Genomic DNA, 23891 nt, shown 5'->3' with positions numbered 1-23891 from the left:
TCCTGGCAGTATCTGGTGGACTGGGAAGGCTACGGTCCCGAGGAGCGCTCCTGGGTTCCTGCCAAAGACATCCTGGACCCTGACCTCATTCGTCAGTTCAGGGCCCTCCACCCTGAGAGAGCTGGTAGGAACGTCAGGAGCCGTTCCTAGGGGGGATTCTGTCAGGATTTGGCCAGGGTTGTTCCGGGTTTTGGTCACTAGATGCCCCCATTGTGCTTTTTGACCTTATGTTTTTTCCCTTGTTCCCCATTATTATTTGCACCTGTGCCTCGTTTTTCCCTGATTGTATTTAAACCCTTAGTTTCCCTCAGTTCTGTGCTCTGTGTTTGTATGTTAGCACCCAGCCCTAGTGTTCTGTGTATTCTTGTCGATTCCGGTGGATGCTCTTGTGGAATTCTGTTTTTGTTTTTGAGTATCTCTTAAGGCTTTTTTGTGCTATTCCTACCACCTTTTGGATTTACCATTTTTGTATTGAAGGACTTCTCCTTTTTTACTTTATTAAATACACCGTCTTAAGTACTGCTGTGTCTGCCTCATCTTCTGGGTTCTGCTGACTATTCGTGGCTCAGTTGGTTAAGTGACTGTTTATCACTCCGGAGACCCAGGTTCGTAACCGGGTCCTGACAATTCCTGGATGAAGTTGTTTACAGGAAACTCACTCTACATTCCTGGATGAAGTTGTTTACAGGAAACTCACTCTACATTCTTGGATGAAGTTGTTTACAGGAAACTCACTCTACATCCTTAGATGAAGTTGTTTACAGGAAACTCACTCTACATCCTTAGATGAAGTTGTGTGGATAAAAGGAATGGGGTGGTGAAATCATTTTCTCTCATGGACAAAGGGACTCAAAGGGTGTGATGATATTAATTAAACAAACATTTCTATCTGAATGTGAAAATAGTCAGGAATGATTCGCAAGGACGTTGGATCTTTTTAAATATGAAAATAGATGGAAAAACAGATTTGGCTCATTAATCTATAAGGTCAAGATCTGGATGATCTATACTTCTACAATATATATACCAATTTCTTGAACTTACAGGCAACAAATGATCAAATCATTACAATGGGAGACTATAACAGAGTGTTAAGTACCTCAATGGACCGTAAAGGTAATCACTCTACAAACTATCATCACCGTGCCCTTCAGGAAATCACAAATATTATGGACACATTAGAAATAGTGGATATTTGGAGACTAAAAAGCCCCGACCTAGTGAGATATACAGCATATCACAAAAGTGACTACACCCCTCACATTTTTGTAAATATTTGAGTATATCTTTTCACGTGACAACACTGAAGAAATGACACTTTGCTACAATGTAAAGTAGTGAGTGTACAGCTTGTAGAACAGTGTATCCAGAAAATCACATTGTAGGAGTTTTTATGAATGTATTTGCAAATTATGGTGGAAAATAAGTATTTGGTCACCTACAAACAAGCAAGATTTCTGGCTCTCACAGACCTCTACTCTACTACTCAGATAATCAGACACTCAGACACACAGACACTAAGACACCCAGACAGACACTCAGACACTCAGACACTCAGACACCCAGACACTCAGACACTCAGACACACAGACACTCAGACACACAGACACTCAGACACACAGACAGACACTCAGACACTCAGACACTCAGACACACAGACAGACACTCAGACACCCAGACACTCAGACACACAGACACTCAGACACACAGACACACAGACACACAGACACACAGACAGACACTCAGACACCCAGACAGACACTCAGACACTCAGACACTAAGACACTCAGACACTCAGACACACAGACAGACACTCAGACACCCAGACAGACACTCAGACACTCAGACACCCAGACAGACACTCAGACACTCAGACACTAAGACACTCAGACACTCAGACACACAGACAGACACTCAGACACCCAGACAGACACTCAGACACTCAGACACCCAGACAGACACTCAGACACCCAGACACTCAGACACCCAGACAGACACTCAGACACCCAGACACACAGACACTCAGACACTCAGACACACAGACACTCAGACACACAGACACTCAGACACACAGACAGACACTCAGACACTCAGACACTCAGACACACAGACAGACACTCAGACACCCAGACACTCAGACACACAGACACTCAGACACACAGACACACAGACACACAGACACACAGACAGACACTCAGACACCCAGACAGACACTCAGACACTCAGACACTAAGACACTCAGACACTCAGACACACAGACAGACACTCAGACACTCAGACACCCAGACACCCAGACACTCAGACACTCAGACACTCAGACACACAGACACACAGACACTCAGACACTCAGACACTCAGACACTCAGACACACAGACACTCAGACACACAGACACACAGACAGACACTCAGACACCCAGACAGACACTCAGACACTCAGACACTCAGACACCCAGACAGACACTCAGACACTCAGACACTCAGACACTCAGACACTCAGACACACAGACACTCAGACACACAGACACTCAGACACTCAGACACACAGACACACAGACACTCAGACACCCAGACACACAGACACTCAGACACCCAGACACCCAGACACTCAGACACTCAGACACACAGACACACAGACACTCAGACACTAAGACAGACAGACACTCAGACACTCAGACACTCAGACACTCAGACACTCAGACACTCAGACACACAGACACTCAGACACTCAGACACACAGACACTCAGACACACAGACACTCAGACACACAGACACTCAGACACTCAGACACCCAGACACCCAGACACTCAGACACACAGACACACAGACACTCAGACACTCAGACACTCAGACACTCAGACACTCAGACACACAGACACTCAGACACACAGACACTCAGACACACAGACACACAGACACACAGACACTCAGACACCCAGACACCCAGACACTCAGACACTCAGACACACAGACACACAGACACTAAGACACACAGACACACAGACACTCAGACACTCAGACACTAAGACACACAGACACACAGACACTCAGACACCCAGACACACAGACACACAGACACTCAGACACACAGACACACAGACACTCAGACACTAAGACACACAGACACACAGACACTCAGACACTCAGACACACAGACACTCAGACACTCAGACACACAGACACTCAGACACTCAGACACTCAGACACTCAGACACACAGACACTCAGACACACAGACACTCAGACACACAGACACTCAGACACACAGACACTCAGACACACAGACACTCAGACACTCAGACACACAGACACTCAGACACACAGACACTCAGACACACAGACAGACACTCAGACACACAGACACTCAGACACTCAGACACACAGACACTCAGACACTCAGACACACAGACAGACACTCAGACACCCAGACACACAGACACTCAGACACCCAGACACTCAGACACTCAGACAGACACTCAGACACACAGACACTCAGACACTCAGACAGACACTCAGACACACAGACACTCAGACACTCAGACACTCAGACACTCAGACACACAGACACCCAGACACTCAGACACTCAGACACTCAGACACTCAGACACTCAGACACACAGACACTCAGACACACAGACACTCAGACACACAGACACTCAGACACTCAGACACACAGACACTCAGACACACAGACACTCAGACACACAGACACACAGACACCCAGACACACAGACAGACACTCAGACACACAGACACTCAGACACTCAGACACACAGACACTCAGACACTCAGACACACAGACAGACACTCAGACACCCAGACACACAGACACTCAGACACCCAGACACTCAGACACTCAGACAGACACTCAGACACACAGACAGACACTCAGACAGACACTCAGACACACAGACACTCAGACACTCAGACACTCAGACAGACACTCAGACACCCAGACACACAGACACACAGACACTCAGACACACAGACACTCAGACACTCAGACACTCAGACACTCAGACAGACACTCAGACACTCAGACACACAGACACTCAGACACTCAGACACACAGACAGACACTCAGACACTCAGACACTCAGACACACAGACACTCAGACACACAGACACTCAGACACTCAGACACTCAGACACTCAGACAGACACTCAGACACTCAGACACACAGACACTCAGACACTCAGACACTCAGACACACAGACACTCAGACACTCAGACACTCAGACACTCAGACAGACACTCAGACACTAAGACACTCAGACACTCAGACACTCAGACACACAGACAGACACACAGACACTCAGACACTCAGACACACAGACACTCAGACACTCAGACACTCAGACACACAGACAGACACTCAGACACTCAGACACACAGACAGACACTCAGACACCCAGACACTCAGACACACAGACACACAGACACACAGACACACAGACAGACACTCAGACACACAGACACTCAGACACTCAGACACTCAGACACTCAGACACTCAGACACACAGACAGACACACAGACACTCAGACACCCAGACACACAGACACACAGACACTCAGACACCCAGACACACAGACACTAAGACACTCAGACACTCAGACACTCAGACACACAGACAGACACACAGACACTCAGACACTCAGACACACAGACACTCAGACACTCAGACACTCAGACACACAGACAGACACTCAGACACTCAGACACACAGACAGACACTCAGACACCCAGACACTCAGACACACAGACACACAGACACACAGACACACAGACAGACACTCAGACACACAGACACTCAGACACTCAGACACTCAGACACCCAGACACTCAGACACTCAGACACTCAGACACTCAGACACACAGACACACAGACACACAGACACTCAGACACTCAGACACCCAGACACCCAGACACTCAGACACCCAGACACTCAGACACTCAGACACACAGACACACAGACACACAGACACTCAGACACTCAGACACACAGACACCCAGACACCCAGACAGACACTCAGACACACAGACACTCAGACACTCAGACACACAGACACCCAGACACCCAGACAGACACTCAGACACTCAGACACTCAGACACTCAGACACTCAGACACCCAGACACCCAGACACTCAGACACACAGACACACAGACACACAGACACTCAGACACTCAGACACTCAGACAGACACTCAGACAGACACTCAGACACTCAGACACTCAGACACTCAGACACTCAGACACCCAGACACCCAGACACTCAGACACACAGACACACAGACACACAGACACTCAGACACTCAGACACACAGACACCCAGACACCCAGACAGACACTCAGACACACAGACACTCAGACACTCAGACACACAGACACCCAGACACCCAGACAGACACTCAGACACTCAGACACTCAGACACTCAGACACTCAGACACACAGACACTCAGACACTCAGACACACAGACACTCAGACACTCAGACACTCAGACACTCAGACACACAGACACCCAGACACCCAGACAGACACTCAGACACTCAGACACTCAGACACTCAGACACACAGACACTCAGACACTCAGACACTCAGACACTCAGACACTCAGACACTCAGACACACAGACACACAGACACTCAGACACACAGACACTCAGACACACAGACACTCAGACACTCAGACACTCAGACACTCAGACACCCAGACACTGTGTGTTTTTGTGGTGAAGATGAGTCTCAGACACTGATCTGATCTGAATGTTGTCAGTGTTTTACCAGGGAGGACAGGTGTTTCTGTGTCTTAGTGCATCTCGCCAAATAGACTGTCTGTTTGTCTGAAGCGTCGAAGTTGAATCCCTCAGTGAATGTCTTCTTTGAGAGAGTAGTTATGTCAGTGAATGTCTTCTTTGAGAGAGTAGTTATATCAGTGAATGTCTTCTTTGAGAGAGTAGTTGAACTGAAATAAAGTGTCATTCCGTATTATATTTGTGTTGTATCTGAAGAACGGACTATCGTGACGAGGCAGCTCTGCCTGCGAAAGGAAGTCAGTCCCTGAGACGGTTCATCCTCTTCAAATTGGTTAAAGTGTTGGTTTTATGAGCAGGAGGCCAGGATTCAAAATCCTACCTGTGATGAATGTTGTTTTAACCCACCAATGCTGTGTGTTTCAGGTGCCAAGGAGGTGAATGCCAGCGGAAAGACCTTCACAGTGACCAGTTCTCTACAGCTGCTCGTTGACAGGGACGATGATGGGGCAGCGTACACCTGTAAAGTAGACCACGTCGCCCTGTTACAGACACCACAACAGACTACTGAAGTATTGGAGGTGCACTGTGAGTATAACACACACACACACGCACGCACCGTGACTCAACACATACACACGCACCGTGACTGGACACATACACATGCACCGTGACTGGACACACACACATGCGCCCTGACTCAACACAAACACACGCACCGTGACTCAACACACACACGCACCGTGACTCAACACACACACACACACCGAGGGACTCAACACACACACACCGAGGGACTCAACACACACACGCACCGTGACTCAACACACACACACACCGAGGGACTCAACACACACACACACCGAGGGACTCAACACACACACGCACCATGACTCAACACACACACGCACGCACCGTGACTCAACACACACACCGAGGGACTCAACACACACACCGAGGGACTCAACACACACACGCACCGTAACTCAACACACACACACACACCAAGGGACTCAACACACACACACGCACCGAGTGACTCAACACACACACACACCGAGTGACACTGATGCCACAAGAAGTTACTGAGGTACTAGAGGTTTCACTGGGAGTCCTGGGACTATAGTTTTTATTTTTTTATTTTATTTTATTTCACCTTTATTTAACCAGGTAGGCTAGTTGAGAACAAGTTCTCATTTGCAACTGCGACCTGGCCAAGATGAAGCTTAGCAGTGTGAACAGACAACACAGAGTTACACATGGAGTAAACAATTAACAAGTCAATAACAGAGTACAAAAAAGGCGAGTCTATATACATTGTGTGCAAAAGGCATGAGGAGGTAGGCGAATAATTACAACCTTGCAGATTAGCACTGGCGTGATAAATGATCAGATGGTCAGATGTACAGCTGCAGCGATCGGATAGCTGCTCAGATAGCACATGTTTGAAGTTGGTGAGGGAGATAAAAGTCTCCAACTTCAGGGATTTTTGCAATTCGTTCCAGTCACAGGCAGCAGAGTACTGGAACGAAAGGCGGCCAAATGAGGTGTTGGCTTTAGGGATGATCAGTGAGATACACCTGCTGGAGCGCGTGCTACGGATGGGTGTTGCCATCGTGAGCAGTGAACTGAGATAAGGCGGAGCTTTACCTAGCATGGACTTGTAGATGACCTGGAGCCAGTGGGTCTGGCGACGAATATGTAGCGAGGGCCAGCCGACTAGAGCATACAAGTCGCAGTGGTGGTTGGTATAAGGTGCTTTAGTGACAAAACGGATGGCACTGTGATAAACTGCATCCAGTTTGCTGAGTAGAGTGTTGGAAGCAATTTTGTAGATGACATCGCCGAAGTCGAGGATCGGTAGGATAGTCAGTTTTACTAGGGTAAGTTTGGCGGCGTGAGTGAAGGAGGCTTTGTTGCGGAATAGAAAGCCAACTCTTGATTTGATTTTCGATTGGAGATGTTTGATATGAGTCTGGAAGGAGAGTTTACAGTCTAGCCAGACACCTAGGTACTTATAGGTGTCCACATAGTCAAGGTCGGAACCATCCAGGGTGGTGATGCTCGTCGGGCATGCGGGTGCAGGCAGCGATCGGTTGAAAAGCATGCATTTGGTTTTACTAGCATTTAAGAGCAGTTGGAGGCCACGGAAGGAGTGTTGTATGGCATTGAAGCTCGTTTGGAGGTTAGATAGCACAGTGTCCAAGGACGGGCTGGAACTATATAGAATGGTGTCGTCTGCGTAGAGGTGGATCAGGGAATCGCCCGCAGCAAGAGCAACATCATTGATATATACAGAGAAAAGAGTCGGCCCGAGAATTGAACCCTGTGGCACCCCCATAGAGACTGCCAGAGGACCCCCATAGAAACACACAGTGCAGCTCTCTGTCTCCAAACAGATACACACTGTCAGATATACACACATGCAATCACACATTTTTTTTCTGAATATAAAAAATAAAAAATGAAAACATTTTCTGTCTGTATTTCTCCAGATGCTCCTCGAGTGTTGATCACCCAGTCGTTGGCGTTCCCTCAGGAGGGTCAGTACCTGAAGCTGGAGTGTGTCTCCAAGGGAAACCCATCGTAAGTCAGTCCTCCATTCAACCATCCGTGCTAATATACCTCCTATAAAAATAGTATAATACTAGTATATAACCTCATGAAGCTGGTTGAGAGAATGACAAGAGTTTGCAAAGCTGTCATCAAGGCAACAGGTGGCTATGCTTTGAAGAAGTATAAAATTCATTTGATTTGTTTAACACTTTTTTGGTTACAACATGATTCCATATGTGTTATTTCATAGTTTTGATGTCTTCACTATTATTCCACAATGTAGAAAATAGTAAAAATAAAGAAAAACCCTTGAATTAGTAGGTGTTCTAACATTTTTGAATGGTAGTGTATAATTTCACAGTTAATTGATTTTAGAATAAGGCTGTAACAAAAACTGGGAAAAGTCAGGGGGTCTGAAAACAAAGGTATTTTTTCCTCATCAATCTAAACACATAATCCCCATAAAGACAAAAAGCAAAAACAGTTTTTTTTTTAATGTTTGCAAAGGTGTCAAAACATTATTTATTTTTTATTTTAAAAAATACAAAAATAAAGAAATATTTTACATACGTTTTCAGACCCTTTGTTATGAGACTCGAAATTGAGCTCAGAAGCATGCTGTTTCCTTTGATCATCCTCGAGATTATTTCACTTATAATTATTTCACTTATAATTCACTGTATCACAATTCTAGTGGGTCAGAAGTTTACATACACTAAGTTGACTGGGCCTTTAAACAGCTTGGAAAATTCCAGAAGATGATGTCATGGCTTTAGAAGCTTCTTAAAGGCTAATTGACATCATTGAGTCAATTGGAGGTGTACCTGTGGATGTATTTCAAGGCCTACCTTCAAACTCAGTGCCTCTTTACTTGACATCATGGGAAAATCAAAAGAAATCAGCCAAGACCTCGGAAAAAAAATTCTCTGGTTCATCCTTGGGAGCAAGTTCCAAACACCTGAAGGTACCACGTTCATCTGTACAAACAATAGTACGCAAGTATAAACACCATGGGACCATGCAGCCGTCATACTGCTCAGGAAGGAGACGCGTTCTGTCTCCTAGAGATGAACGTACTTTGGTGCGAAAAGTGCTAATCAATCCCAGAAGAACAGCGAAGGGACTTGTGAAGATGCTGGAGGAAACAGGTACAAAAGTGTCTGTATCCACAGTGAAAAGAGTCCTATATCGACATAACCTGAAAGGTCGCTCAGCAAGGAAGAAGCCACTGCTCCAAGAGCGCCATTAAAAAGCCAGACTACGGTTTGCAACTGCACATGGGGACAAAGATCGTACTTTTTTGGAGTAATGTCCTCTGGTCTGATTAAACAAAAATAGAGCTGTTTGGCCATAATGACCATCGTTATGTTTGGAAGAAAAAGGGGGAGGCTTGCAAGCCGAAGAACACCATCCCAACCGTGAAGCACGGGGGTGGCAGCATCATGTTGTGGGGGTACTTTGTTGCAGGATGGACTGGTGCACTTCGCAAAGAATATGGCATCGTAAGGATGGAAAATTACGTGGATATATTGAAGCAACATCTCAAGACATCAGTCAGGAAGTTAAAGCTTGGTCGCAAATGGGTCTTCCAAATGGACAATGACACCAAGAATACTTCCAAAGTTGTGGCAAAATGGCTTAAGGACAACAAAGTCAAGGTATTGGAGTGGTCATCACAAAGCCCTGACCTCAATCCCATAGAAAATGTGTGGGCAGAACTGAAAAACCGTGTGCGAGCAAGGAGGCCTACAAACCTGACTCAGTTACACCAGCTCTGTCAGGAGGAATGGGCCAAAATTTACCCAACTTATTGTGGGAAGCTTGTGGAAGGCAACCCAAAACGTTTGACCCCAGTTAAACAATTTAAATGCAATGCTACCAAATACTAATTGAGTGTATGTAAACTTCTGACCCACTGGGAATGTGATGAAAGAAATAAAAGCTGAAATTAGTCACTCTATCTACTATTATTCTGACATTTCACATTCGTAAAAAAAAGTGGTGATTCTAACTGACTGACCTAAAACAGGGATTTTGTAGTAGTCAGGAATGTCAAGAATTATGAAAAACTGAGTTTAAATATATTTGGCTAAGGTGTATGTAAACTTCCCACTTCAACTGTATATAAAAAATGGTGGTTTGGTACAAACAATAAAACATCCATGACGAGGTATTGAACGTTAATGACGAGGTATTGAACGTTAATGACGAGGTATTGAACCTTAATGACGAGGTATTGAACCTTAATGACGAGGTATTGAACCTTAATGACGAGGTATTGAACCTTCATGGCGAGGAATTGAACCTAAATGACGAGGTATTGAACCTTAATGACGAGGTATTGAACCTTAATGAAAAGGTATTGAACCTTAACGACGAGGTATTGAACCTTAATGACGAGGTATTGAACCTTAATGACGAGGTATTGAACCTAAATGACGAGGTATTGAACCTAAATGACGAGGTATTGAACCTTAATGACGAGGTATTGAACCTTAATGACGAGGTATTGAACCTTAATGACGAGGTATTGAACCTTAATGACGAGGTATTGAACCTAAATGACGAGGTATTGAACCTTAATGACGAGGTATTGAAACTTAATGACGAGGTATTGAACCTTAACCTAATAGGTTTCCCTCCCTCTCCCCTCCTCATCTCCCTCCCTCTCCCCCTCCCTCTCCCCTCTCTTCCCACTCCCTCTCCCCCTCCCTCTCCCCTCTCTTCCCACTCCCTATCTCCCTCCCTCTCCCCCTCCCTCTCCCCTCTCTTCCCACTCCCTCTCCCCCTCCCTCTCCCCCTCCCTCTCCCCCTCTTCTTCCCACTCCCTCCCCCCTCCCTCTCTCCCCTCTCTTCCCACTCCCTATCTCCCTCCCTCTCCCCCTCTCTTCCCACTCCCTCTCCCCTTCCCCCTCCCTCTCCCCTCTCTTCCCACTCCCTATCCCCCTCCCTCTCCCCTCTCTTCCCACTCCCTATCTCCCTCCCTCCCCTCTCTTCCCACTCCCTATCCCCCTCCCCCTCCCTCTCCCCTCTCTTCCCACTCCCTCTCCCCCTCCCTCTCCCCTCTCTTCCCACTCCCTATCCCCTCCCCCCTCCCTCTCCCCTCTCTTCCCACTCCCTCTCCCCCCCTCCCTCTCCCCTCTCTTCCCACTCCCTATCTCTCCCTCCCTCTCCCCCTCTCTTCCCACTCCCTATCCCCCTCCCTCTCCCCTCTCTTCCCACTCCCTCTCTCCCTCCCTCTCCCCTCTCTTCCCACTCCTCCCTCCCTCTCCCCTCTCTTCCCACTCCCTATCTCCCTCCCTCTCCCCCCCTCTCTTCCCACTCCCTCTCTCCCTCCCTCTCCCCTCTCTTCCCACTCCCTATCTCCCTCCCTCTCCCCCTCTCTTCCCACTCCCTCTCTCGCTCCCCTCTCCCTCTCTTCCCACTCCCTATCTCCCTCCCTCTCCCCTCTCTTCCCACTCCCTCTCCCCCTCCCTCTCCCCTCTCTTCCCACTCCCTATCTCCCTCCCTCTCCCCTCTCTTCCCACTCCCTCTCTCCCTCCCTCTCCCCCTCTCTTCCCACTCCCTATCTCCCTCCCTCTCCCCTCTCTTCCCACTCCCTATCCCCCTCCCTCTCCCCTCTCTTCCCACTCCCTCTCTCCCTCCCTCTCCCCTCTCTTCCCACTCCCTATCTCTTCCCCTCCCTCTCCCCTCTCTTCCCACTCCCTATCCCCCCCTCCCTCTCCCTCTCTTCCCACTCCCTATCTCCCTCCCTCTCCCCTCTCTTCCCACTCCCTCTCTCCCTCCCTCTCCCCTCTCTTCCCACTCCCTATCTCCCTCCCTCTCCCCTCACTTCCCACTCCCTATCTCCCTCCCTCTCCCCTCTCTTCCCACTCCCTCTCTCCCTCCCTCTCCCCTCTCTTCCCACTCCCTATCTCCCTCCCTCTCCCCTCTCTTCCCACTCCCTCTCTCCCTCCCTCTCCCCTCTCTTCCCACTCCCTCTCTCCCTCCCTCTCCCCTCTCTTCCCACTCCCCCCTATCTCCCTCCCTCTCCCCTCTCTTCCCACTCCCCTCTCCCTCCCTCCCCCCCCTCTCTTCCCACTCCCTATCTCCCTCCCTCTCCCCCTCTCTTCCCACTCCCTCTCCCCCTCCCTCTCCCTCTCTTCCCACTCCCTATCTCCCTCCCTCTCCCCCTCCCTCTCCCCTCTCCCTTCTCTTCCCACTCCCTCTCCCCTCCCCTCTCCCCCTCCCTCTCCCCTCTCTTCCCACTCCCTCTCCCCTCCCTCTCCCCTCTCTTCCCACTCCCTATCTCCCTCCCTCTCCCTCTCTTCCCACTCCCTCTCCCCCTCCCTCTCCCTCTCTTCCCACTCCCTATCCCCCTCCCTCTCCCCTCTCTTCCCACTCCCTATCTCCCTCCCTCTCCCCCTCTCTTCCCACTCCCTCTCCCTCCCTCTCCCCTCTCTTCCCACTCCCTATCTCCCTCCCTCTCCCCCTCTTCCCACTCCCTTCCCACTCCCTCTTCCCACCCCTCCCCCTCTCCCTCTCTTCCCACTCCCCCCTCCCCTCTCCCTCCCTCCCCTCCCCTCCCCCTCTCTTCCCACTCCCTATCTCCCTCCCTCTCCCCTCTCTTCCCACTCCCTCTCCCCCTCCCTCTCCCCTCTCTTCCCACTCCCTATCTCCCTCCCTCTCCCCTCTCTTCCCACTCCCTCCCTCTCCCTCCCTCTCCCCTCTCTTCCCACTCCCTATCTCCCTCCCTCTCCCCTCTCTTCCCACTCCCTATCCCCCTCCCTCTCCCCTCTCTTCCCACTCCCTCTCTCCCTCCCTCTCCCCTCTCTTCCCACTCCCTATCTCCCTCCCTCTCCCCTCTCTTCCCACTCCCTATCCCCCTCCCTCTCCCCCTCTCTTCCCACTCCCTATCTCCCTCCCTCTCCCCTCTCTTCCCACTCCCTCTCTCCCTCCCTCTCCCCTCTCTTCCCACTCCCTATCTCCCTCCCTCTCCCCCTCTCTTCCCACTCCCTATCTCCCTCCCTCTCCCCTCTCTTCCCACTCCCTATCTCCCTCCCTCCCTCTCCCCTCTCTTCCCACTCCCTATCTCCCTCCCTCTCCCCTCTCTTCCCACTCCCTCTCTCCCTCCCTCTCCCCCTCTCTTCCCACTCCCTCCCTCTCCCTCCCTCTCTCCCCTCTCTTCCCACTCCCTATCTCCCTCCCTCTCCCTCTCTTCCCACTCCCTCTCTCCCTCCCTCTCCCCCCTCTCTTCCCACTCCCTATCTCCCCCCCTCCCCTCTCTTCCCACTCCCCTCTCCCCCTCCCTCTCCCCTCTCTTCCCACTCCCTATCTCCCTATCTCCCTCCCTCTCCCCTCCCTCTCCCCTCTCTTCCCACTCCCTCTCCCCCTCCCCTCTCCCCCTCCCTCTCCCCTCTCTTCCCACTCCCTCTCCCCCTCCCTCTCCCCCTCTCTTCCCACTCCCTATCTCCCTCCCTCCCCTCTCTTCCCACTCCCTCTCCCCCTCCCTCTCCCCTCTCTTCCCACTCCCTATCCCCCTCCCTCTCCCCTCTCTTCCCACTCCCTATCTCCCTCCCTCTCCCCTCTCTTCCCACTCCCTCTCCCCCTCCCTCTCCCCTCTCTTCCCACTCCCTATCTCCCTCCCTCTCCCCTCTCTTCCCACTCCCTATCCCCCTCCCTCTCCCCTCTCTTCCCACTCCCTCTCTCCCTCCCTCTCCCCTCTCTTCCCACTCCCTATCTCCCTCCCTCTCTCCCCTCTCTTCCCACTCCCTATCTCCCTCCCTCTCCCCTCTCTTCCCACTCCCTCTCTCCCTCCCTCTCCCCTCTCTTCCCACTCCCTATCTCCCTCCCCCTCCCTCTCCCCTCTCTTCCCACTCCCTCTCTCCCTCCCTCTCCCCTCTCTTCCCACTCCCTATCTCCCTCCCCCTCCCTCTCCCCTCTCTTCCCACTCCCCTCTCCCTCCCTCTCCCCCTCTCTTCCCACTCCCTCTCCCCTCCCTCTCCCCTCTCTTCCCACTCCCTATCTCCCTCCCTCTCCCCTCTCTTCCCACTCCCTATCTCCCCTCCCTCTCCCCTCTCTTCCCACTCCCTCTTCTCCCCTCCCGCTCCCCTCTCTTCCCACTCCCTATCTCCCTCCCTCTCCCCTCTCTTCCCACTCCCTATCCCCCTCCCTCTCCCCTCTCTTCCCACTCCCTATCCCACTCCCTCTCCCCTCTCTTCCCACTCCCTATCCCCTCCCTCTGCCCTCTCTTCCCACTCCCTCTCCCCCTCCCTCTCCCCTCTCTTCCCACTCCCTATCTCCCTCCCTCTCCCCTCTCTTCCCACTCCCTCTCCCCCTCCCTCTCCCCTCTCTTCCCACTCCCTATCTCCCTCCCTCTCCCCTCTCTTCCCACTCCCTATCCCCCTCCCTCTCCCCTCTCTTCCCACTCCCTATCCTCCTCCCTCTCCCACTCCCCTCTCTTCCCACTCCCCTCCCCCTCCCCTCTCCCCTCTCTTCCCACTCCCTATCCCCCTCCCTCTCCCCTCTCTTCCCACTCCCTCTCCCCCTCCCTCTCCCCCTCCCTCTCCCCTCTCTTCCCACTCCCTCTCCCCCTCCCTCTCCCCTCTCTTCCCACTCCCTATCTCCCTCCCTCTCCCCTCTCTTCCCACTCCCTATCTCCCTCCCTCTCCCCTCTCTTCCCACTCCCTCTCTCCCTCCCTCTCCCCTCTCTTCCCACTCCCTCTCCCCCTCCCTCTCCCCTCTCTTCCCACTCCTGATCTCTACCTCCCTCTCCCCTCTCTTCCCACTCCCTCTCCCCCTCCCCTCTCCCTCTCTTCCCACTCCCTATCCCCTCCCTCTCCCCTCTCTTCCCACTCCCTATCTCCCTCCCCCTCCCTCTCCCCTCTCTTCCCACTCCCTCTCCCCCTCCCTCTCCCCTCTCTTCCCACTCCCTATCTCCCTCCCCTCTCCCCTCTCTTCCCACTCCCTATCTCCCCCCCCTCCCTCTCCCCTCTCTTCCCACTCCCTATCTCCCTCCCTCTCCCCTCTCTTCCCACTCCCTATCTCCCCTCCCCCCTCCCTCTCCCCTCTCTTCCCACTCCTGATCTCCCTCCCTCTCCCCTCTCTTCCCACTCCCTCTCCCCCCTCTCTCTCCCCTCTCTTCCCACTCCCTCTCCCCCCTCCCCTCTCCCCTCTCTTCCCACTCCCTCTCCCCCTCCCTCTCCCCTCTCTTCCCACTCCCTATCTCCCTCCCTCTCCCCTCTCTTCCCACTCCCTCTCCCCCCTCCTCCTCTCCCCTCTCTTCCCACTCCCTCTCCCCCTCCCTCTCCCCTCTCTTCCCACTCCCTATCCCCCTCCCCCTCTCCCCTCTCTTCCCACTCACTATCTCCCTCCCCTCCCTCTCCCCTCTCTTCCCACTCCCTCTCCCCCTCCCTCTCCCCTCTCTTCCCACTCCCTATCTCCCTCCCTCTCCCCTCTCTTCCCACTCCCTATCCCCCCCTCCCTCTCCCCCTCTCTTCCCACTCCCTATCCCCCTTCCCTCCCTATCCCCTCCCTCTCCCCTCTCTTCCCACTCCCTATCCCCCTCCCTCTCCCCTCTCTTCCCACTCCCTATCCCCTCCCCTATCTCCCTCTCTTCCCACTCCCTCTCCCCCTCCCTCTCCCCTCTCTTCCCACTCCCTCTCCCCCTCCCTCTCCCCCTCTTCCCACTCCCTATCCCCCTCCCTCTCCCCTCTCTTCCCACTCCCTATCCCCCTTCCCTCCCTATCCCCTCCCTCTCCCCCTCTCTTCCCACTCCCTATCCCCCTCCCTCTCCCCTCTCTTCCCACTCCCTATCTCCCTCCCTCTCCCCTCTCTTCCCACTCCCTATCCCCCTCCCTCTCCCCTCTCTTCCCACTCCCTCTCCCCCTCCCTCTCCCCTCTCTTCCCACTCCCTATCCCCCTCCCTCTCCCCTCTCTTCCCACTCCCTATCTCCCTCCCTCTCCCCTCTCTTCCCACTCCCTCTCCCCCTCCCTCTCCCCTCTCTTCCCACTCCCTATCCCCCTCCCTCTCCCCTCTCTTCCCACTCCCTCTCCCCTCCCTCTCTCCCCCTCTCTTCCCACTCCTGATCTCCCTCCCTCTCCCCTCTCTTCCCACTCCCTCTCCCCCTCCCTCTCCCCTCTCTTCCCACTCCCTATCTCCCTCCTTCTCCCCTCTCTTCCCACTCCCTATCTCCCTCCCTCTCCCCTCTCTTCCCACTCCCTCTCCCCCTCCCTCTCCCCTCTCTTCCCACTCCTGATCTCCCTCCCTCTCCCCTCTCTTCCCACTCCCTCTCCCCCTCCCTCTCCCCTCTCTTCCCACTCCCTATCCCCCTCCCTCTCCCCTCTCTTCCCACTCCCTCTCCCCCTCCCTCTCCCCTCTCTTCCCACTCCCTCTCCCCCTCCCTCTCCCCTCTCTTCCCACTCCTGATCTCCCTCCCTCTCCCCTCTCTTCCCACTCCCTCTCCCACTCCCTCTCCCCCTCCCTCTGCCCTCTCTTCCCTACTCCCTATCTCCCCCTCCTTCCCACTCCCTCCCCCCTCTTCCCACTCCCTCTCCCCTCCCTCTCCCCTCTCTTCCCACTCCCTCCCCCCCTCCCCTCCCCTCTCTTCCCACTCCCCCTCCCTCCCTCCCCTCTCTTCCCACTCCCTCCCACTCCCCTCCCTCTCCCCCCCTCCCTCTCCCCCTCTCTTCCCACTCCCTATCTCCCTCCCCCTCCCTCTCCCCTCTCTTCCCACTCCCTATCCCCCTCCCTCTCCCCTCTCTTCCCACTCCCTACTCCCTATCCCCCTCCCTCTCCCCTCTCCCCTCTCCCACTCCCTATCCCCCTCCCTCTCCCCTCTCTTCCCACTCCCTCTCTCCCTCCCTCTCCCCTCTCTTCCCACTCCCTCTCCCCCTCCCTCTCCCCTCTCTTCCCACTCCCTCTCCCCCTCCCTCTCCCCTCTCTTCCCACTCCCTATCCCCCTCCCTCTCCCCTCTCTTCCCACTCCCTCTCCCCCCCTCCCTCCCCTCTCTTCCCACTCCCTATCTCCCTCCCTCTCCCCTCTCTTCCCACTCCCTATCCCCCCCTCCCTCTCCCCTCTCTTCCCACTCCCTATCCCCCCTCCCTCTCCCCTCTCTTCCCACTCCCTATCCCACTCCCTATCTCCCTCCCTCTCCCCTCTCTTCCCACTCCCTATCCCCCTCCCCTCCCTCTCCCCTCTCTTCCCACTCCCTCTCTTCCCCTCCCTCTCCCCTCTCTTCCCACTCCTCTCTCCCCCTCCCCCTCTCCCCTCTCTTCCCACTCCCTATCCCCCTCCCTCTCCCCCTCTCTTCCCACTCCCTATCCCCCTCCCTCTCTCCCCCTCTCTTCCCACTCCCTATCCCACTCCCCCCCCTCCCTCTCCCCTCCCTCTCCCTCCCACTCCCCTATCCCCCTCCCTCTGCCCTCTCTTCCCACTCCCTCTCCCCTCCCTCTCCCCTCTCTTCCCACTCCCTATCCCCCTCCCTCTCCCCTCTCTTCCCACTCCTGATCTCCCTCCTTCTCCCCTCTCTTCCCACTCCCCTCCCCCTCCCTCTCCCCTCTCTTCCCACTCCCTATCCCCCTCCCTCTGCCCTCTCTTCCCACTCCCCTCCTCCCCCTCCCTCTCCCCTCTCTTCCCACTCCCTCTCCCCCTCCCTCTCCCCTCTCTTCCCACTCCTGATCTCCCTCCCTCTCCCCTCTCTTCCCACTCCCTCTCCCCTCCCTCTCTCCCCCTCTCTTCCCACTCCCTATCTCCCTCCCCCTCCCCTCTCTTCCCACTCCCTCTCCCCCTCCCTCTCCCCTCTCTTCCCACTCCCTCTCTCCCCTCCCTCTCCCCTCTCTCCCACTCCCTATCTCCCTCCTTCTCCCCTCTCTTCCCACTCCCTCTCCCCCTCCCTCTCCCCCTCTCTTCCCACTCCCTATCTCCCTCCCTCTCCCCTCTCTTCCCACTCCCTCTCCCCCTCCCCCTCCCTCTCCCCTCTCTTCCCACTCCTGATCTCCCTCCCTCTCCCCTCTCTTCCCACTCCCTATCTCCCTCCCTCTCCCCTCTCTTCCCACTCCCTCTCCCCCTCCCCCTCCCTCTCCCCTCTCTTCCCACTCCTGATCTCCCTCCCTCTCCCCTCTCTTCCCACTCCCCCCCCCTCCCCTCCCTCCCCCTCTCTTCCCACTCCTGATCTCCCTCCCTCTCCCCTCTCTTCCCACTCCCTCTCCCCTCCCTCTCCCCTCTCTTCCCACTCCCTATCCCCCTCCCTCTCCCCTCTCTTCCCACTCCCTCTCCCCCCCTCCCTCTCCCTCTCTTCCCACTCCCTCTCCCTCCCCTCTCCCCTCCCTCTCCCCTCTCTTCCCACTCCTGATCTCCCTCTCTCCCTCTCTTCCCACTCCCTCCCACTCCCACTCTCCCCCTCCCTCTGCCCTCTCTTCCCACTCCCTATCTCCCTCCCCCTCCCCTCTCTTCCCACTCCCTCCCCCTCCCTCTCCCCTCTCTTCCCACTCCCCTCCCCCTCCCTCTCCCCTCTCTTCCCACTCCCTCCCCCCCTCTCCCCTCTCTTCCCACTCTCCCACTCCCTCTCCCCCTCCCTCTGCCCTCTCTTCCCACTCCCTATCTCCCTCCCCCTCCCTCTCCCCTCTCTTCCCACTCCCTATCCCCCCCTCCCTCTCCCCCCTCTCTTCCCACTCCCTATCCCCCTCCCTCTCCCCTCTCTTCCCACTCCCTATCCCCCTCCCTCTCCCCTCTCTTCCCACTCCCTCTCCCCCTCCCTCTCCCCTCTCTTCCCACTCCCTATCTCCCTCCCTCTCCCCTCTCTTCCCACTCCCTCTCCCCCTCCCTCTCCCCTCTCTTCCCACTCCCCTCTCCCCCTCCCTCCCTCTCCCCTCTCTTCCCACTCCCTATCCCCCTCCCTCTCCCCTCTCTTCCCACTCCCTCTCCCCCTCCCTCTCCCCTCTCTTCCCACTCCCTATCTCCCTCCCTCTCCCCTCTCTTCCCACTCCCTATCCCCCTCCCTCTCCCCTCTTCCCACTCCCTATCCCCCTCCCTCTCCCCTCTCTTCCCACTCCCTATCTCCCTCCCTCTCCCCTCTCTTCCCACTCCCTATCCCCCTCCCTCTCCCCTCTCTTCCCACTCCCTATCCCCCTCCCTCTCCCCTCTCTTCCCACTCCCTATCTCCCTCCCCCTCCCTCTCCCCTCTCTTCCCACTCCCTATCTCCCTCCCCCTCCCTCTCCCCTCTCTGCCCCTTCCTTTTCTTTATTTCCCCTCAACCCCACCCACCTCTCTCCCCTTCTCTAAACCACCCACTGCCCCCTCCACTCCCACCCCCCTCCACTCCCACCCCCTCCACTCCCACCCCACCCCAAGGCCAGACCCTGTGTTGTGGACTAAGGATGGAGGAGAGCTACCAGACCTGGAGAGAATGATCGTACAGGGAAGAGAACTCACCTTTTCCGCCCTTAACAAGACAGACAATGGCACCTACCGCTGTGTGGCCTCCAACCACCTAGGCACCAGCAGTGCAGAATACATACTCTACGTCTACGGTAAGAGAGCCTAATTATGTGAACAAAGAAACGAAGGACCTTGTTGAGGGTGTATGAAACAGGGCCAGGGACAGAGAAGAGAAGAGAAGAAGCTCGGTCTGGTTTGGATGAATAGTTCATAAACCGTTTCTTCCAGTTCAATAATAGATACTGTATATCAGAACCTGTAACAGCTATCAGATAAATAAGAGATTAGACCAAGAGAGTGGAGAACACCAAGAAGAGGGTAAACACTCATATTCTCTTCGAAAAAATGTATTTTAAATATTAGGGTCCTTTTCAGAATTGTCCATCTTTCCTCTCAAATTAGAAACATTAAATTGACAATGACATCTTACGTCCATGTATCTGTCTATGAATTTGAGATGTTTACAATTGTCCAACCACATACCTTAGTTGTTTACCGAAACAATGGCAGTGAGCCTTCAAGGTTATCATACCCCTTGACTTTTTCCAGCCTGAATTTTAAATTGAGTACATTTCAATTGTTTTTCACTGGCCTACATACAATACCTCATAATGTCAAAGTGAAATTATGTTTTTAGATATGTTTACAAATTAATTCAAGCTGGAAAGATGAAATATCTTGGGTCAATAAGTATTCAACTCCTTTGCTATGGCCTATATAAATGTTCTTAGGACTAGGCTGCTTTTTTTCTCCGCTACCTGCCTGAATGACAAGCCCAAAGTAACTCAGACCCTGAAGCCCAAAGTAACTCAGACCCTGAAGCCCAAAGTAACTCAGACACTGAAGCCCAAAGTAACTCAGACCCTGAAGCCCAAAGTAACTCAGACCCTGAAGCCCAAAGTAACTCAGACCCTGAAGCCCAAAGTAACTCAGACCCTGATGCCCAAAGTAACTCAGACCCTGAAGCCCAAAGTAACTCAGACCCTGAAGCCCAAAGTAACTCAGACCCTGAAACCCAAAGTAACTCAGACCCTGAAGCCAGGATATAATGGTACCATTGGAAAGAAAATACTTTGAAGTTTGTAGAATAATGTTAAAATAATAATAATGTTAAAATAATGTAGGAGAATATAACACAATAGATATGGTTGTTGAAAATTCAAAGAAAAAACAACCAGCATTTTTTGGGGAGAGTCCATCCTCTTAGAAAGTCAAGTAAAAGGTCATATTGAAAATTAGCTCCCTGTATGCAGTTTCTATGGCTTCCACGGGGTGGCAGCAGTCTATGTTCAAGGTTTCAGGCTTGTAACTTCAAAAACGAATATGAAAAATCAGTTTTAGTGGAAGGACACAATCTTGGAAATTCATGTTTGTGCGCGCCATGAAGACATTACACACCTGCTAAAATCGTTTTCCTATTGAACATACCTCTTTCCGTAAGAAATATTATTGTTTGATTACATTTAAGGGTATCTGAGGAGTAAATAGAAATGTATTTTGCCTTGTTGGGGTAGATTTTCGGATTCCTTTCTCTGCAAATTGAATGAATGGATTACTCGGATTACTCAAATCAATGGAGCCAACTAAATATACTTTTTGGGAAATAAAGAAGGGTTTTATCTAACAAAACAACACTACATGTTATAGCTGGGACCCTTTGCATGACAAATCAGAGGAAGATTTTCAAAAAGTAATAATATTTTATCGTTGTATGTGATTGTAGGAAACCTGTGCCGGTGGAAAAAATATTTTGATATGGGGCGCCGTCCTCAAACAATCGCATGGCATGTTTTCACTGTAATGGCTACTGTAAATCAGACAGTGTAGTCAGATTAACAAGAATTTAAACTTTCAACCGATATAAGACACTTATATGTACCTAATTGTTTAATATCCACAATTTGTATGATAATTTATTTGAATTGCGTGCCCTCCAGTTTCACCGGAAGTTGACACGCTAGCTGGACACCGATCCTTAATTAACAAGTCACATAATAAGTTGCAGGGACTCACTCTGTGTGCAATAATAGCGTTTAACATGATTTTTGAACGGCTACCTCATCTCTGTATCCCAACACATACAATAATCTGTAAGGTCCCTCAGTTGAGCAGTGAATTTCAAACACAGATTCAACCACAAAGACCAGGGAGGTTTTCTGATGCCTCACACCTATTGGTAGAAAAAAATATCCAGACATTGAATGTCCTTTTGAGCTTAGTGAAGTTATTAATTACACTTCGGATGCTGTATTGTCGGAGAGGAAGGAAACCGCTCAGGGATTTCACCATGAGGCCAACGGTGACTTTAAAACAGTAACAGAGTTTAATGGCTGTGATACGAGAAAATGGAGTCTGGATCAACAACATTGTAGTTACTCTACAATACTCCACAACATAATTGACGGAGTGAAAAGAAGAAAGCCTGTACAGAATAAAAATATTCAAAAACATGCTTCCTGTTTGCAATAAGGAACTGAAGTAAACCTGCCCCCAAAAAATGTTTATGTCCTAAATACAAAGCATTATGTTTGGGACAAATCCAACACAACACATCACTGAGTACCACTCTTCATATTGTCAAGCATGGTGGTGTCTGCATCATGTTGTGGGTATGTTTGTCATCGGCAGGACTAGAGAATAGAGTTAAGCACAGGAAAAATTCTAGAAGAAACCCTGGTTCAGTCTGCTTTCCAACAGACACTGGCAGATGAATTCCCCTTTCAGCAGGACAATAACATAAAGTACTAAATCTACACTGGAGTTTGACTTAAATCTATGGCAAGTTCTTGGTCACCTCCCTGGCCCTCCTCCACCGATTACTCAGTTTGACTGGGAAGAGTCTTGGTGGTTCCAAACTTCTTCCAAATAAGAATGATGGAGGCCACTGCGTTCTTGGGGACCTTCGATGCTGCAGAAATGTTTTGGTTCCCTTCCCCAGATCTGTACCTCGACACAGTCCTGTCTCGGAGCTCTACGGACAAATGGCCCAACGTCGTCCGGGTTAGAGTTTGGCCGGGGTAGGCCGTTATTGTAAATAAGAATTTGTTTTTAACTGACTAGTTAAATAAAGGTTAAATAAAATACAATTAAAAATTATATGAAATATATTTTAATTTGTTTAACACGTTTTTTTGGTTACTACATGATTCCATATGTGTTATTTCATAGTTTTGATGCCTTCACTATTATTCTACAATGTAGAAAATAGTACAAATAAAGAAAAGTCCTTGAATGAGTTGGTGTGTCCAAACGTTTGACTGGTGCTGTGTATCTAAATTAACTGGAAAGAGAGAGGGAGAAAGGAAAGTCATTCTGTGATATAATAATATTCATCAAGACACAGTTTAGACATTCCTTCTCTTTTCCCTAAGACACTAGTGATAAATGTCCAGTATTGACGCTACTGTAGTGACGCCTCAAGCGCTGCGATGCCTTAAAGAAAGCACATCAAATCAAATGTATTTATATAGCCCTTCTTACATCAGCTGATATCTCAAAGTGCTGTACAGAAACCCAGCCTAAAACCGCAAACAGCAAGCAATGCAGGTGTAGAAGCACAGTGGCTAGGAAAAACTCCCTAGATGAACCAGGCTATGAGGGGTGGCCAGTCCTCTTCTGGCTGTGCCGGGTGGAGATTATAACAGAACATGGCCAAGATGGCCACATGTTCGGTGTTTCTGTCAGCAGTATTACTGCCTTTTCCTCTACAGAGTCATGGGCCCAGTTATATCCTATGCTTCTGACAATGACCTTAACCTTATGCTTTTGGGAAACCGGGCCCAGGAGAGTACTAGGGGAGCTGGAGCGTAGTACAAGTGGGGTGGAGGCTTATCTGGCGGGGCTGTAAACTCATCTATTTAAAATACACGAAAGGAGCACTGTTGAGATGAATACTCCCAGCTCCTTCTTTGGGTTGGTGAATACTCCCAGCTCCTTCTTCTTTGGGTTGGTGAATACTCCCAACTCCTTCTTCTTTGGGTTGGTGAATACTCCCAGCTCCTTCTTTGGGTTGGTAAATACTCCCAGCTCCTTCTTCTTTGGGTTGGTGAATAATCCCAGCTCCTTCTTCTTTGGGTTGGTGAATACTCCTAGCTCCTTCTTCCTTGGGTTGGTGAATACTCCTAGCTTCTTCTTCTTTGGGTTGGTGAATACTCCCAGCTCCTT

The 23891-nt window shown here is 51.9% G+C and overlaps 1 protein-coding gene across 1 annotated transcript in view; it reads left to right on the top strand.

Moving 5' to 3' along the window:
- The window catches only part of LOC135549443 (cell adhesion molecule 2-like), a 1019298-nt gene that overhangs the window by 102592 nt on the left and 892815 nt on the right, over positions 1–23891 (top strand). The window contains exons 4-6 of the mRNA XM_064979411.1: positions 6180–6341; positions 8249–8339; positions 19641–19819. Of these exons, the coding sequence (XP_064835483.1) occupies positions 6180–6341; positions 8249–8339; positions 19641–19819 (432 nt within the window). The remainder of the gene's footprint in view (positions 1–6179; positions 6342–8248; positions 8340–19640; positions 19820–23891) is intronic.

This window comes from Oncorhynchus masou, chromosome 12 (assembly GCF_036934945.1).
Source record: "Oncorhynchus masou masou isolate Uvic2021 chromosome 12, UVic_Omas_1.1, whole genome shotgun sequence".
Classification (NCBI taxonomy): domain Eukaryota; kingdom Metazoa; phylum Chordata; class Actinopteri; order Salmoniformes; family Salmonidae; genus Oncorhynchus; species Oncorhynchus masou.
Note: the sequence above shows the minus strand (reverse complement) of the source record. Positions and strands in the feature narration are given on the sequence as shown.